This window comes from Miscanthus floridulus, chromosome 18 (assembly GCF_019320115.1).
Source record: "Miscanthus floridulus cultivar M001 chromosome 18, ASM1932011v1, whole genome shotgun sequence".
Taxonomy (NCBI): domain Eukaryota; kingdom Viridiplantae; phylum Streptophyta; class Magnoliopsida; order Poales; family Poaceae; genus Miscanthus; species Miscanthus floridulus.
This window is the reverse complement of record NC_089597.1, coordinates 44585285-44595765: the sequence shown is the minus strand read 5'-3', so window position 1 is coordinate 44595765 and position 10481 is coordinate 44585285. Positions and strand designations below refer to the sequence as shown.

General features: G+C 43.2%; 1 protein-coding gene and 1 long non-coding RNA gene across 2 annotated transcripts; one reads left to right on the top strand and one right to left on the bottom strand.

Moving 5' to 3' along the window:
* Nucleotides 1-570: 570 nt before the first annotated feature.
* LOC136522425 (uncharacterized) lies at nt 571-3949 on the top strand. Its single transcript, XM_066516246.1, has 9 exons — nt 571-764; nt 874-1043; nt 1131-1193; nt 1324-1343; nt 1465-1509; nt 1959-2023; nt 2647-2786; nt 3364-3452; nt 3548-3949. Exons 1-9 carry the CDS (start codon nt 674-676, stop codon nt 3663-3665), a joined length of 801 nt encoding a protein of 266 aa, XP_066372343.1. The 5' UTR covers nt 571-673; the 3' UTR covers nt 3666-3949.
* A 747-nt stretch (nt 3950-4696) lies between these two features.
* LOC136519590 (uncharacterized) lies at nt 4697-7567 on the bottom strand. The gene is made up of 4 exons (XR_010774982.1): nt 7441-7567; nt 7161-7294; nt 5739-6015; nt 4697-5112 (listed from the first exon to the last, which is right to left on the bottom strand). It is a non-coding gene; the product is annotated as an uncharacterized lncRNA (long non-coding RNA).
* Nucleotides 7568-10481: the final 2914 nt, after the last annotated feature.

Here is a 10481-nt window from a genome sequence, read left to right as displayed (position 1 = left end):
GAAACATACTCTTGCAACATATGCTTTCAACGCAACATCTCCTTGCTGCTCAGTAGAATGGAGGTTCGTCGGTGTGTGGTGTTCACCAGAGGCAGTGGCCCAACGGCACTTGTAGGCGGCGGTAGTGGCTGCACGTCATGAAAGGGAGGCATCGGCTGCACGAGCGGCGGAGAGGCCGCGACCGCGCGACATGGAGAGGGCAGCAGCGCATTGCGCCTGACAGGGCCCGTAGCCGAGCAGTGCCCCTCAGAGGCGGACGGGAGCCTCGGAGGCAGCCGCGCGCTGCACCTCGGAGGGCTAGTGGCCGTATGCTCGGAGGCGGCAGGTGAGCGGATAAGAGCGATAGAAAGAGAAAAAGAGTGGATAAAAATAAGTGGATGAGTAATTTTTTTTTTAAACGAAGGAGCGTGGCTGGCGTCGCAGCAACGAAGCGTCCGTCCGGACGGCCCGGTTCAGAGGATTACCGAAAACGTTTGGCCCCTCTAATGTCGTCAAGTGGCGGAAGTAATCATTTATTTAGCCCTCCAGTCCAAGAGCGCACTAAAAGCCCATTCCATTCCCCTCCTTCGACCATCCCTCCCCCAAATCGAAAGGCGGGAAAACCCCCCTCCCGACCTGACCGACCTCCAGAAGCTTCGAGAAGGGCCTTCCACGGACCGCTTCCCCGGAACCGATGGCTGCAGCTGCGTCGGCGTCGGGCGGCGACACCCCGAAGCAGCTCCTCTCCATCATCCGCGACTTCGCCTACGAGAAGTCCCACGGCGGTAAACACCCAACCCCTCCCGCGCCGAGCGCGCACGCCTCTAGGTTATTCGCGCGTCCGCGGCTGATCGGACGCGCTGACGCGCCGTTTCTCGCTTGGCGTGCGCGCAGAGCGTAGGGTGTCCGACCTCAGGCGGCGCCTCGCCGATGCGCGCGCCGCGGCAGACGCGGCGGCGGCGGAGCTCGACGCCGCGAAGCGCGCGCGGGAGGCTGCGGAGCAGGACCTCCGCGGGAGCCAGGTGCAAGCCGCGATCGCCGCCGACTCCATCCTTGCGCTAGAGGTTTCTCCTCGTCTCGCCCTGAATTTTATGAATTGTCGCGCTTGCTATGCCCAATTTTCGTGATCCGAGTTACTTTGGTGTGTTTAGGCGACGATCTCGCATCTCCAGGAGGAGATCTCGAAGGCCGGCACTGATCTGGACGCGCTCAAAGTGAGTTCCGCATTTCGCAGCGAATTTGGGCTCTTTGTTGCTTTAGTATTAATTAACATATGTTCATTCTGGTGTATGGTTCGAATCGGAATGGATGTGCTGTTGGTGCTTAACGAATTTGCTCCAAAAGAGCAAGGGAGACAGTGAGAGGTGAGTAATATGTACTCTATCTAATGCCTTGTTGCTGTGCAAAATGTCCCGTATGTGTTGTTCTGTACTATAATTTCGTTGCTTGCTGCTGATCATACTTATACTTTCCTCACTGTTGCAGAGAGGAGTTCATTAGCAAGATGTATGAGATGAATGCAAAGATAAGGTATAGAATGTTGTGTTTTGTGTGTGATGAATTCTTTTGCTGTTTGATGCAATCATAAAACAAACTATAACTGATGTTGCATCTCTTTTTCTTGGCTTTGCCTATAGTGGTGTTGGCAGTAATTACCTCTGTATAATAGGGATATGATGTATTGTTTGGGTATTCTCAAAATACTTGAGAATGTGAGGTACAAGGGAGCACAGTGGTGACACTTTTCATATGAAGCATGTATCAGGGGTGCTCGCATAAGTCATGACATTGCACTAAGAGGGCACTATAAGATTCTTATTACATCCTACTTTTACTGTTTTCAATTTCCATGAATTTGGCATTTCCTTGCTGGCTAAAACTTGATTTTGTAAGTTTAAATTTTGTTACTATCATGTTAATTATCGAAAAGTAGTACTATCTTGTTCATTATCCAGAGAAATAATATTCCTCTTCTACAGGCAATTTCAACAGATGGTCTCTCTAGAATTAGCAGAGCACAATCACTGTGAGCCGTCTACAGAAGGTAAGTAGTGAAAATCAGAATGCAACATACCACTTTCTGTTCCTGAATTGTGCAAGGGGTTCCATTGAATATGTGTTGTTCTAGTCATTTCTTGTTTATTGCTTCTTTCCTTTTACAGAATCTAAATGATTGATGATTGGAACTCTTAAGAATTGCACGCTGCACGCTGCACTCTGCTTGAATTTTCCCCCATAAGTTTGCAATATTAAATTATGTCAAATTGTTGAATCTGATTGTGTACGTTATGTTTTAGAGTTTTTGTGCATTGCAAGGTGACAGCTGATAATTGCTTATTTATTACTGTAAGCAAAACATGTGATTATTTAATAGCAGAGAGGAACTTCAAGATAACCCAGTTTGGTGTTGGCTTTGTAATTATGGATCTAATTTGTGTTGTTAAATTTTGTAAAGCTGTTTGCCTGTTGATTTCTCATCTTGTTTCTTTAGTATGTCTTTCATAGTTAGTCTAAACATACTTTGTCCTCTCCAGTAGTCAAATGTATTGATGTTACGATATGTTGAGTGATACTGCTCGTTCCCTTCTCTTTGACAGTTTGCAATTAACATATGGCTCAATTTGTGCATTTCATTCCCTTACACTATCTGAGATGTCCCCTTTGTAGGCCAACATGTCAGAGACGAGAGTAAAAATGTGGACTCAGAAGGCAGTTTGAAAGATTTGGCAGATAAGGTGAGCAACATTGAAGCTGAGGTGCAGCTCTTGGAAGAAGAGTATAAAAAAGATCTGCTTGATTATGATAAGGTGCGCTGTTCCCAAAGCATTGTATTATATTTATCTGCACAATGTTAACTGATTAAGCAGAGATCTTCCAACATCTTCTCATTTTTCTGTTCATAAGACCATCCTGATGAAAATCTGTGGCTGTGAATTACGTGATATTTGAATGACAGCTGACATGCTCTGTATTTACTAAGTTTAGACAGTATGCGAACCATTAAACTGTCTAATTCATATTAATACTAAGTTGTTGTAGTTCATCAATCAGGAAAGTGAGAAACATGATGACGATGCATAATGCTTGTTACTGTCTGGTTAATGCATCTGAAGGCAAATTTATTAACTGTCGAGCTGTACATCAGCACATGTGTTCGCCAAAGGCCGTTCAGCATTACAAACATTAGTAGGCGACACAGTGTCAAGGATCATGGTTGATGTGCAGGCAGAGGATGTGTGTGGTTTCAACTGCGGTGTCATCTATTTTTAATAATCCATATTAACCATCAGTCTCTCCCTCGTAATTTGGGAAAGGTTCGGTGGTCCAGGACATTCTGTCCCTGCCAGTTTAACGAAACCAATGATTTTGGTGTTTTGTTTGCAGGTACGTGAGGAGCTGGCCGATGTCCAAGCAAAGAGAGCTCTTATGGAGGCTGTTATGGGAGAGACAAGGCAGCTGAAGGAGCTTGGCGAATATCCTGAAATTTATGTACAGAGCTATCTGTTTCTACGCATTTCTATTCCCATTTCCCCATGCTTTCGGCGAAGCTTTCTTTAACCTGGAACACGCGGGCAGCTGAACTGGAGAAGGTGCACGCTTCCCTTGCAGAGGAGCTGCAGCGTCGGTACGCATGCCCTGGCTGCGGAGTCAACAACATGCCTGGGCTAGAGGAGGCTGCGAACTAGAGGAAGCTGTCACATGATGTGCCGTGCATACACAATTTTGTCAGATGGGTGACGTGGAGCTATGGCTACCGGATTCTTGAACTTGTCAATGAGGATTTGATTATATACTCCTAGTCAGTAGAAGCCTTAGACGAGCTTGTCATACACATCGGCGAGCTGTGAGTTCCTGTCTGAAGTTGAGCTATGAAAGTTGAGGAATGTCTGGGTCCTGTCTGAACCTATATTACCCTTCCTATACGCTACCTTCGTCTGGTTGCCATCTTAATATGTGTTTGCCTTGTTCCTTTGATCGTTCCATGATAGAATCACAACGATGGGAACCCAACTCTTCTCGTCTCTGCAATAGCTAGCTCTTCCTCCACTCAATGCAAACCGGTGGCTCCTCCCCCTCTCCACTCGACTCTACGTAGAATTTGGATGCCCATTCCCCCTCCTCAATTCACACCATTCTCTCCCTCTACACTCTGACTCTACGTGCACTCATGGATGTCCATTACAGCCTTGATTGCGGCGGCGCTTAGTCTACGTCAGGAGCGATGATCCATTGCAAAATTCGTCATGACTGCCCTTACGGATGGTATGGTGAGACCGGCGAGCAGGTTGGCGCGTCCATCAGCAGTCATCACTGCTTTGCTCTGTTTTTTTTTTTCCAAACCAGTTTTCCCAAACAACAATTAGGAGGTTCAACAAGTTGCAAAAGACCACGATCTGGGTATCTCAGGCAGACCAAGGAGGAGAATTACACTATCCTTGCATTGTTCTTCATTTTTCTCTTTATACTCTAGAGATGATTATTTATAAATGTTTGTCCATCTTAGGATGAGCTGCAGTGCACTTTGTTTTTAATCCAAACAGCAAACTACAAGAGGAACAGTTACAAGGGATTACAGGTGCTTAAAATTTCATTTGTAAAGTTGCCAAACAGGCCTCAGTGCAGCTTCAGTGCGGCACGCTAAGTATATAACGAAAGAAGTGTAGTTTTCAGGATCCCTCTCGCCATTCATTTACATCTCGCAAAAAGCAAGGGAACAAAAAACTAGATGGCATCTATTTCTTAGGTTTCTGTTGTCTTTGCTTCTTTGCTGCTACACACAACGTATGACATCACCAGCGCCAAGATTCTGCCTACAACAACACTACATTGGTGGCATGCTATTGATCCTACAAAATTTTGCCTCCCGAGGGGGGTCTACAAAACATTGTCAACATTATGCTAATTACCAACACCAAGCAATGGTGAAATGTTGGATCAAGACGGATCATGATGTTAGTTTCTCCAAAGTTTCTAATAGCCTGACAGAGTTCTGCTTATTTCTGACTAGGATACTGATTTCATCCAGAGCTTCTTGCTTTGCAATATAGCTCCCAACTGCTTTGACATATGGGAATTCTGGTCCAAACAAATGAGCAGCACAAGCTGCCTTAGCAGCCAGGAGCTTGCAATCACCTGTAAAACCACAGAACTGTTTTTAGCCGTGATCCCATAGCGCACATATAAATATAGCATGCTAAGGGGAATATGTGCCTGATAATTCTAATTCCACACCATAATGTCATTATGTTCTCCAAGGAATCACCATACCACTACATATGTTTACTATCAACGTTTTGGGACAGCAATCCAGTAACACTAGATTTTGGGACAGTAATCCAGTCACCGTTACTCTCCCAATTTGGGTGTAGCCCCACCATACCTTGTGTCACTGACATGCTCACAAACCTCACCGATAAGGTTATCATTATGTACAGCAAAGGAACAAGCAGCTAACAGCTCACAGGAACATGGAATACCAGAGAACTTTTTCACACCAATACACCACAGTGAATAATTGAATCAAATTGGCTTATCGGTGATCCAATACTAAACAGCTGCAGGGTTCTGCATACAGATACCCATCATTTTCATGAAATCAGTAACCCTAGATCAACCAAAAAAATATTCCCAGTCTCACAGTATAATATGGAACAAATTAGAGTCAATATGGATGACACTTGCTGGCCTAAATAATCTTAATTAAAGTAGGACATTATGTCATTTTATGCCAGTAATATAAATGAGGAATGAGCAGCTACCTGATTGAGTTTCTGATGTATAAGCATTTTGGCTGAAATGATGGTGTGCCCACCATCTGCATCGGGCCTTCCATGATTCTCTGGTAAACCGCTCAAAGAAGACTGAAGACAATTTACTGGAAACCTCCAATGCTTCATCTCCATGGGTATTAGTACATGATATGCAATCCTCATAGTCAGCAGTATTGTCAGAAAAAAGCCGAAGGAAACATGATACAAGCTCTTCCCAGATGCAGGCAATCCTCATAGTCAAGTAGTTGGATGGCATTATAATATCCTGGGGGCAACCAATACAAAAAAAGGCGAAGGCAAACATTGCTTAGCAAAATACTTCATTTCCCAGATAAGCAGTCCATTGACAAGTCTAAAAGTAAAGGTATTGCCTCAAATAGTTGGAAGGTGACCCAAGGGCAACCAACAGAAGAAAAAGTGATGAATACAAACATTTGCTTAGCACAAAATACTTCAAATCACCACAACCTAAATTGATGTTCAAATATTTTTGCACCATGGAAAATAGTCACAGGAACATCGCAACCATAAAGTTACTGTTTTGGCGTGAGGAAAAATGTATAGGCTGTAGTTGATTCTTCCATATCTGAACTGCAGCAGCCTAACACCCTGCTGACTAGGGGTCGCTGTAGGCTGCTCTAGCTTATGGACAAACTAATATTTTATTCTGTCCCGCTTTGAATAAAATAGGACAGGGCCTTAGACTGTCGACTATCATTTCTAGGCCTTGTTTAGATCACCTCCAAATTTCAAGTTTTTTCACTCTCTCTCCATCACATCAATTTTTAGCCGCTTGCATGGAGCATTAAATGTAGGTAAAAAAAAATAACTAATTGCACAGTTTAGTTCGAAATCACGAGATGAATCTTTTGAGCTTAGTTGGTCCACGATTGGACAATATTTACCAAATAAGACGAAAATGCTACTATTCATCGGGTTGAAATTATTTGCAATCTAAACATGGCCCTAATATGAAAAATATAAAAGAAGTATTACACAATGTGAAAGTACCTTTCATGAAGGTTCTACTAATACTAATCTTATGCTGTCAACCTACCTAGGGTTTTATGCATTAATTGTCCAAGTTTTTAAAAGTTTGACAGGTATGGCAGTAATCCTTGAACGATATGTTTATGATCAGGTGATTAGGACTAACAAAATAACCAGCATTAGTTAAAAAATAGGTTAGTTGAAAGTGGAATATTTCAAATGCCTTTACCAAGGAAGCTCAGTTTAGTGAAGTGAAAACCTGTGGATATTCTATGCACCAAAAGTCCATACATGATTACAGATAGCCAATCATACCAGCAAAGAGTTTAACACAGTTATATGGAAGAATAATTCAGCTATCCAAGTAGTACTGTGATTAAACAGTAGAAGAATCTGGAAGAAAAAAAGTTAAGCCCAAACCTTTTCTATGCATTTTGATTAGCCTCTCCATGGAGTAGCTACATGTAGGATCTCTTCTCAAAGCCTCCTCATAGCAAGAAGAAATGGTTGATACCTAGTTTTGGTCATACTCTTCCAGCAGCCTACCTCTCAACCTGCACCAAGAAACGAATTAACTTAAACTACTCAAATCACAAAACCTTGTTTTTAATCTGACGAGGAAAAAAAACAGACTGGATGATTCAAAAATACCATGTAACCTCAGATAAGGGATGAGATTCAAGATGACACATTGTTTTACCTGAAAGGGAGGGCTGTAGTTGAACTGAGGCAGGCCTTTTCAAGCTCATTTAGTGCATCTTTCAGTTTATCACCAAGGAGGAGAATCTGTCAAAACGTATGTAGCAAATTTTTTTTTGAACAAATGGTAAAACAAAAAATCATCAAAGTAAATGAATTTCACAGGAGAATTCCATGTCGATTCAAAACAAGCAGCACATGATTAGCTTGAAAGAAAACATGGATGTCAGCAACTCTACTACGGGAGTACCAGGAGAATCAAGGAGTCGGCAAAGCGGCACAGGACCAGGCCAGGTCTGCTGAGGAGATGGACTGTGTGAAAAGGGGGCGTGCGTGTGTTCACAGGCGAGGCCAGGGTGACCGCGTATCTGTAAAAGGAGGAGCCGTGTAGAAGGGGGGGCTTGGTTTTTGGTTTGTTGCCGTGTTGGCGGCGGCGCTGTCCAGTGATCCAGCAGCGATTTCGATCAGAGTTGCATCTAGCCAATCCATATACTCGTGATTTACCAAAGTATCATGAGAGAGTCCCACAACGGAAGACTATATCAATGTCATTATGTCAATATGGTACCAAAGATGCAAAGACTAAGAACAAATTATGATGTACCCAATGACAACTTGAAAAAGAAAATCTGGTCTCTAAAGCAATTATATAAACACTCTATAAGCAATGTGGTGCAGCACAAGTGATGTAGAGGAGAGGGGTGTCCAGAAAACTAAGATGTCTCTCATGCATTGGATTGCTTGGGCACATGTAAAAAACTGAGAGACAACCAACATCCATTAGAATGCAGGTTGTACTGCCCAATGTCGAGGTGCTAAAGCGAGGCGTGGCAATCCACCCACCTACTATGCCTAGGGTACTTATGAGTGAGGTGAAGTGAGGTCATACCATACTACTCTAAGAAACTGTGAGAAAATAGCAGGGTAAAAAAAAAACTCGACCGGTGAGGGAAGAACCGCCCTCACGGCTTTGTCATAGGAAGGGACCGTATGACTCCGGTCGAGAAAACCCCCGAACCCTGGCACATGCCCCGAAGGGCCGAGTGAACCGGGACAGATCATCAGGCCGGACGCAACCAGAAGGCGCACCGTAGCCGACGCAGAGTAAAAGAAAAGAAAGATATACAGAAAGAAGTTGTTTGATTAGATTAGGGGTTGTAATGCTGGCTTTATATAACGCACACGAATACCTCTCTTTTTAATTTAATCAATGAAGAAGAATCAATCCGAGTCTCCCAAATAGTCTAGTCTCCCTCCAAGCCAACTCCGCCTAGCTATCTTCCCGGTGATGTTTTTACCCCTAAGTCCCTAACGAACTAGGGCCCATTACATCTGCTAGTCTCGCAAATCCCATGCTATCCAGGAGAGTTCCTCTATGCATCTAATCATGCAGATCTACCTAATGTGGCCTGGAGTTTCCATTCTTCACATGAAGACAAAAGATAGCAAGCAAATCCTGCAAATAATTTCAGTTGCATGAATGTTTTCTTTTGAATTCCACTCCCTTTTGGACTCCACTCTACTGCCTGAACAATTCTGAGAGAAGTCAAAAAATGAAGCAGGAGATAAAGGGGACCAAGAATTAGGAGATATTCCCCGTGAGCCATATGGTGCATACAAGAATTCAGGAGCAGCCTCTACATCGGTCCCTATCTTTCATGCTTCAGGATGGGGGTCCACCTATATTTGGAGATGTGACACAAACAAAGAGTTCAAGTTAATTCCATAGGTAAAGTGCAATGCATTTTCATCTTAACCGTGCAGCAGTTTCTGTCATATCTTTTTTTCTGTCATCTTAACTATGCATGTTAACAACCAGGCGGCGGTGACGCTCAGAGCGGAGGAGGCTGCCAAGGCCACGCAAGAATGAGCTGGACCAGCTCCAGTCAAAGATCTCGGCCTTAGGTCAGTGCCATCGGTTTGAATCCACGGGACGACGACGACAACAACAACATAGACTTTCAGTCCCAAACAAGTTGAGATAGGCTAGAGTTGAAACTCACCAAGAGCCCCAAGTCGGTTCAAGCACTTCAATAGCTGCTTTTCAAATACTCCTATTCAAACATAGATTTCTAGGTATATTCCAAGCTTTCAAATCTCTTTTTATTGCCTCCCCATGTCAATTTCGGTCTTCCTCTACCTCTCCTCATATTATTAGCTTGACTTATGACTCCACAATGCACTTGTGCCTTTGGAGGTCTCCTTTGGACATGACCAAACCACCTCAACCGATGTTGGACAAAGCTTTTCTTCAATTGGTGCTACCTCTAGGCGATCACGTATATCATCGTTCCGAACTCGGTCTATTCTTGTGTGACCGCAAATCCATCGCAACATACGCATTTCTGCAACACTCAATTGTTGAACATGTTGGATCTTTGTAGGCCAACATTCTGCTCCATACAACATAGCCGGTCTAGTCGCCGTTCTATAGAACTTGCCTTTTAGCTTTTGTGGTACACTCTCGTCACAGAGAATGCCAGAAGCTTATCACAGTGAATCCACGGGGCACTTGATTTAATTTCTGGGTGATTTGGCTTGGGCCGTTCATGGCTAGGTTAATTTGTACTGTTTCACTAAACTGACAGGTTAAGAAAATAAAGCTTTTAGTTGATGTAGCATCAGCCAAAGAAAGAAAAATATATTGGCTCAGAAAAGGATACTTTTTTTGTTTGCCAAATTGAGTGATGTCGTTCATAAAGAAACGAGCTTAGATAATTGCTGCATCAAACACATGGTTGGTGCTAAGAGAGTGGAAGGTATAAGAAAATTATATTATGCTGATAGAGGATCTTGATTAAACACTACGGTAAACAAAAAAACATTAGAGTTTATAATTAAGAATCTCAGTCAAAGCTAAAAAACTTGAGACATTGCCTATATTTTGTTAAGAAATGAGGCACTGACAGATTTACAATATGCAGTGTTTCATGATGATCGTATTTGCTAAATTAATGGCTTGTTGCTCCTGTACTTTCATCACCAAAAATGTATGGAGTATAGTTAATAACATTGACAACTTTGCTGGCATGAATTGGTGCA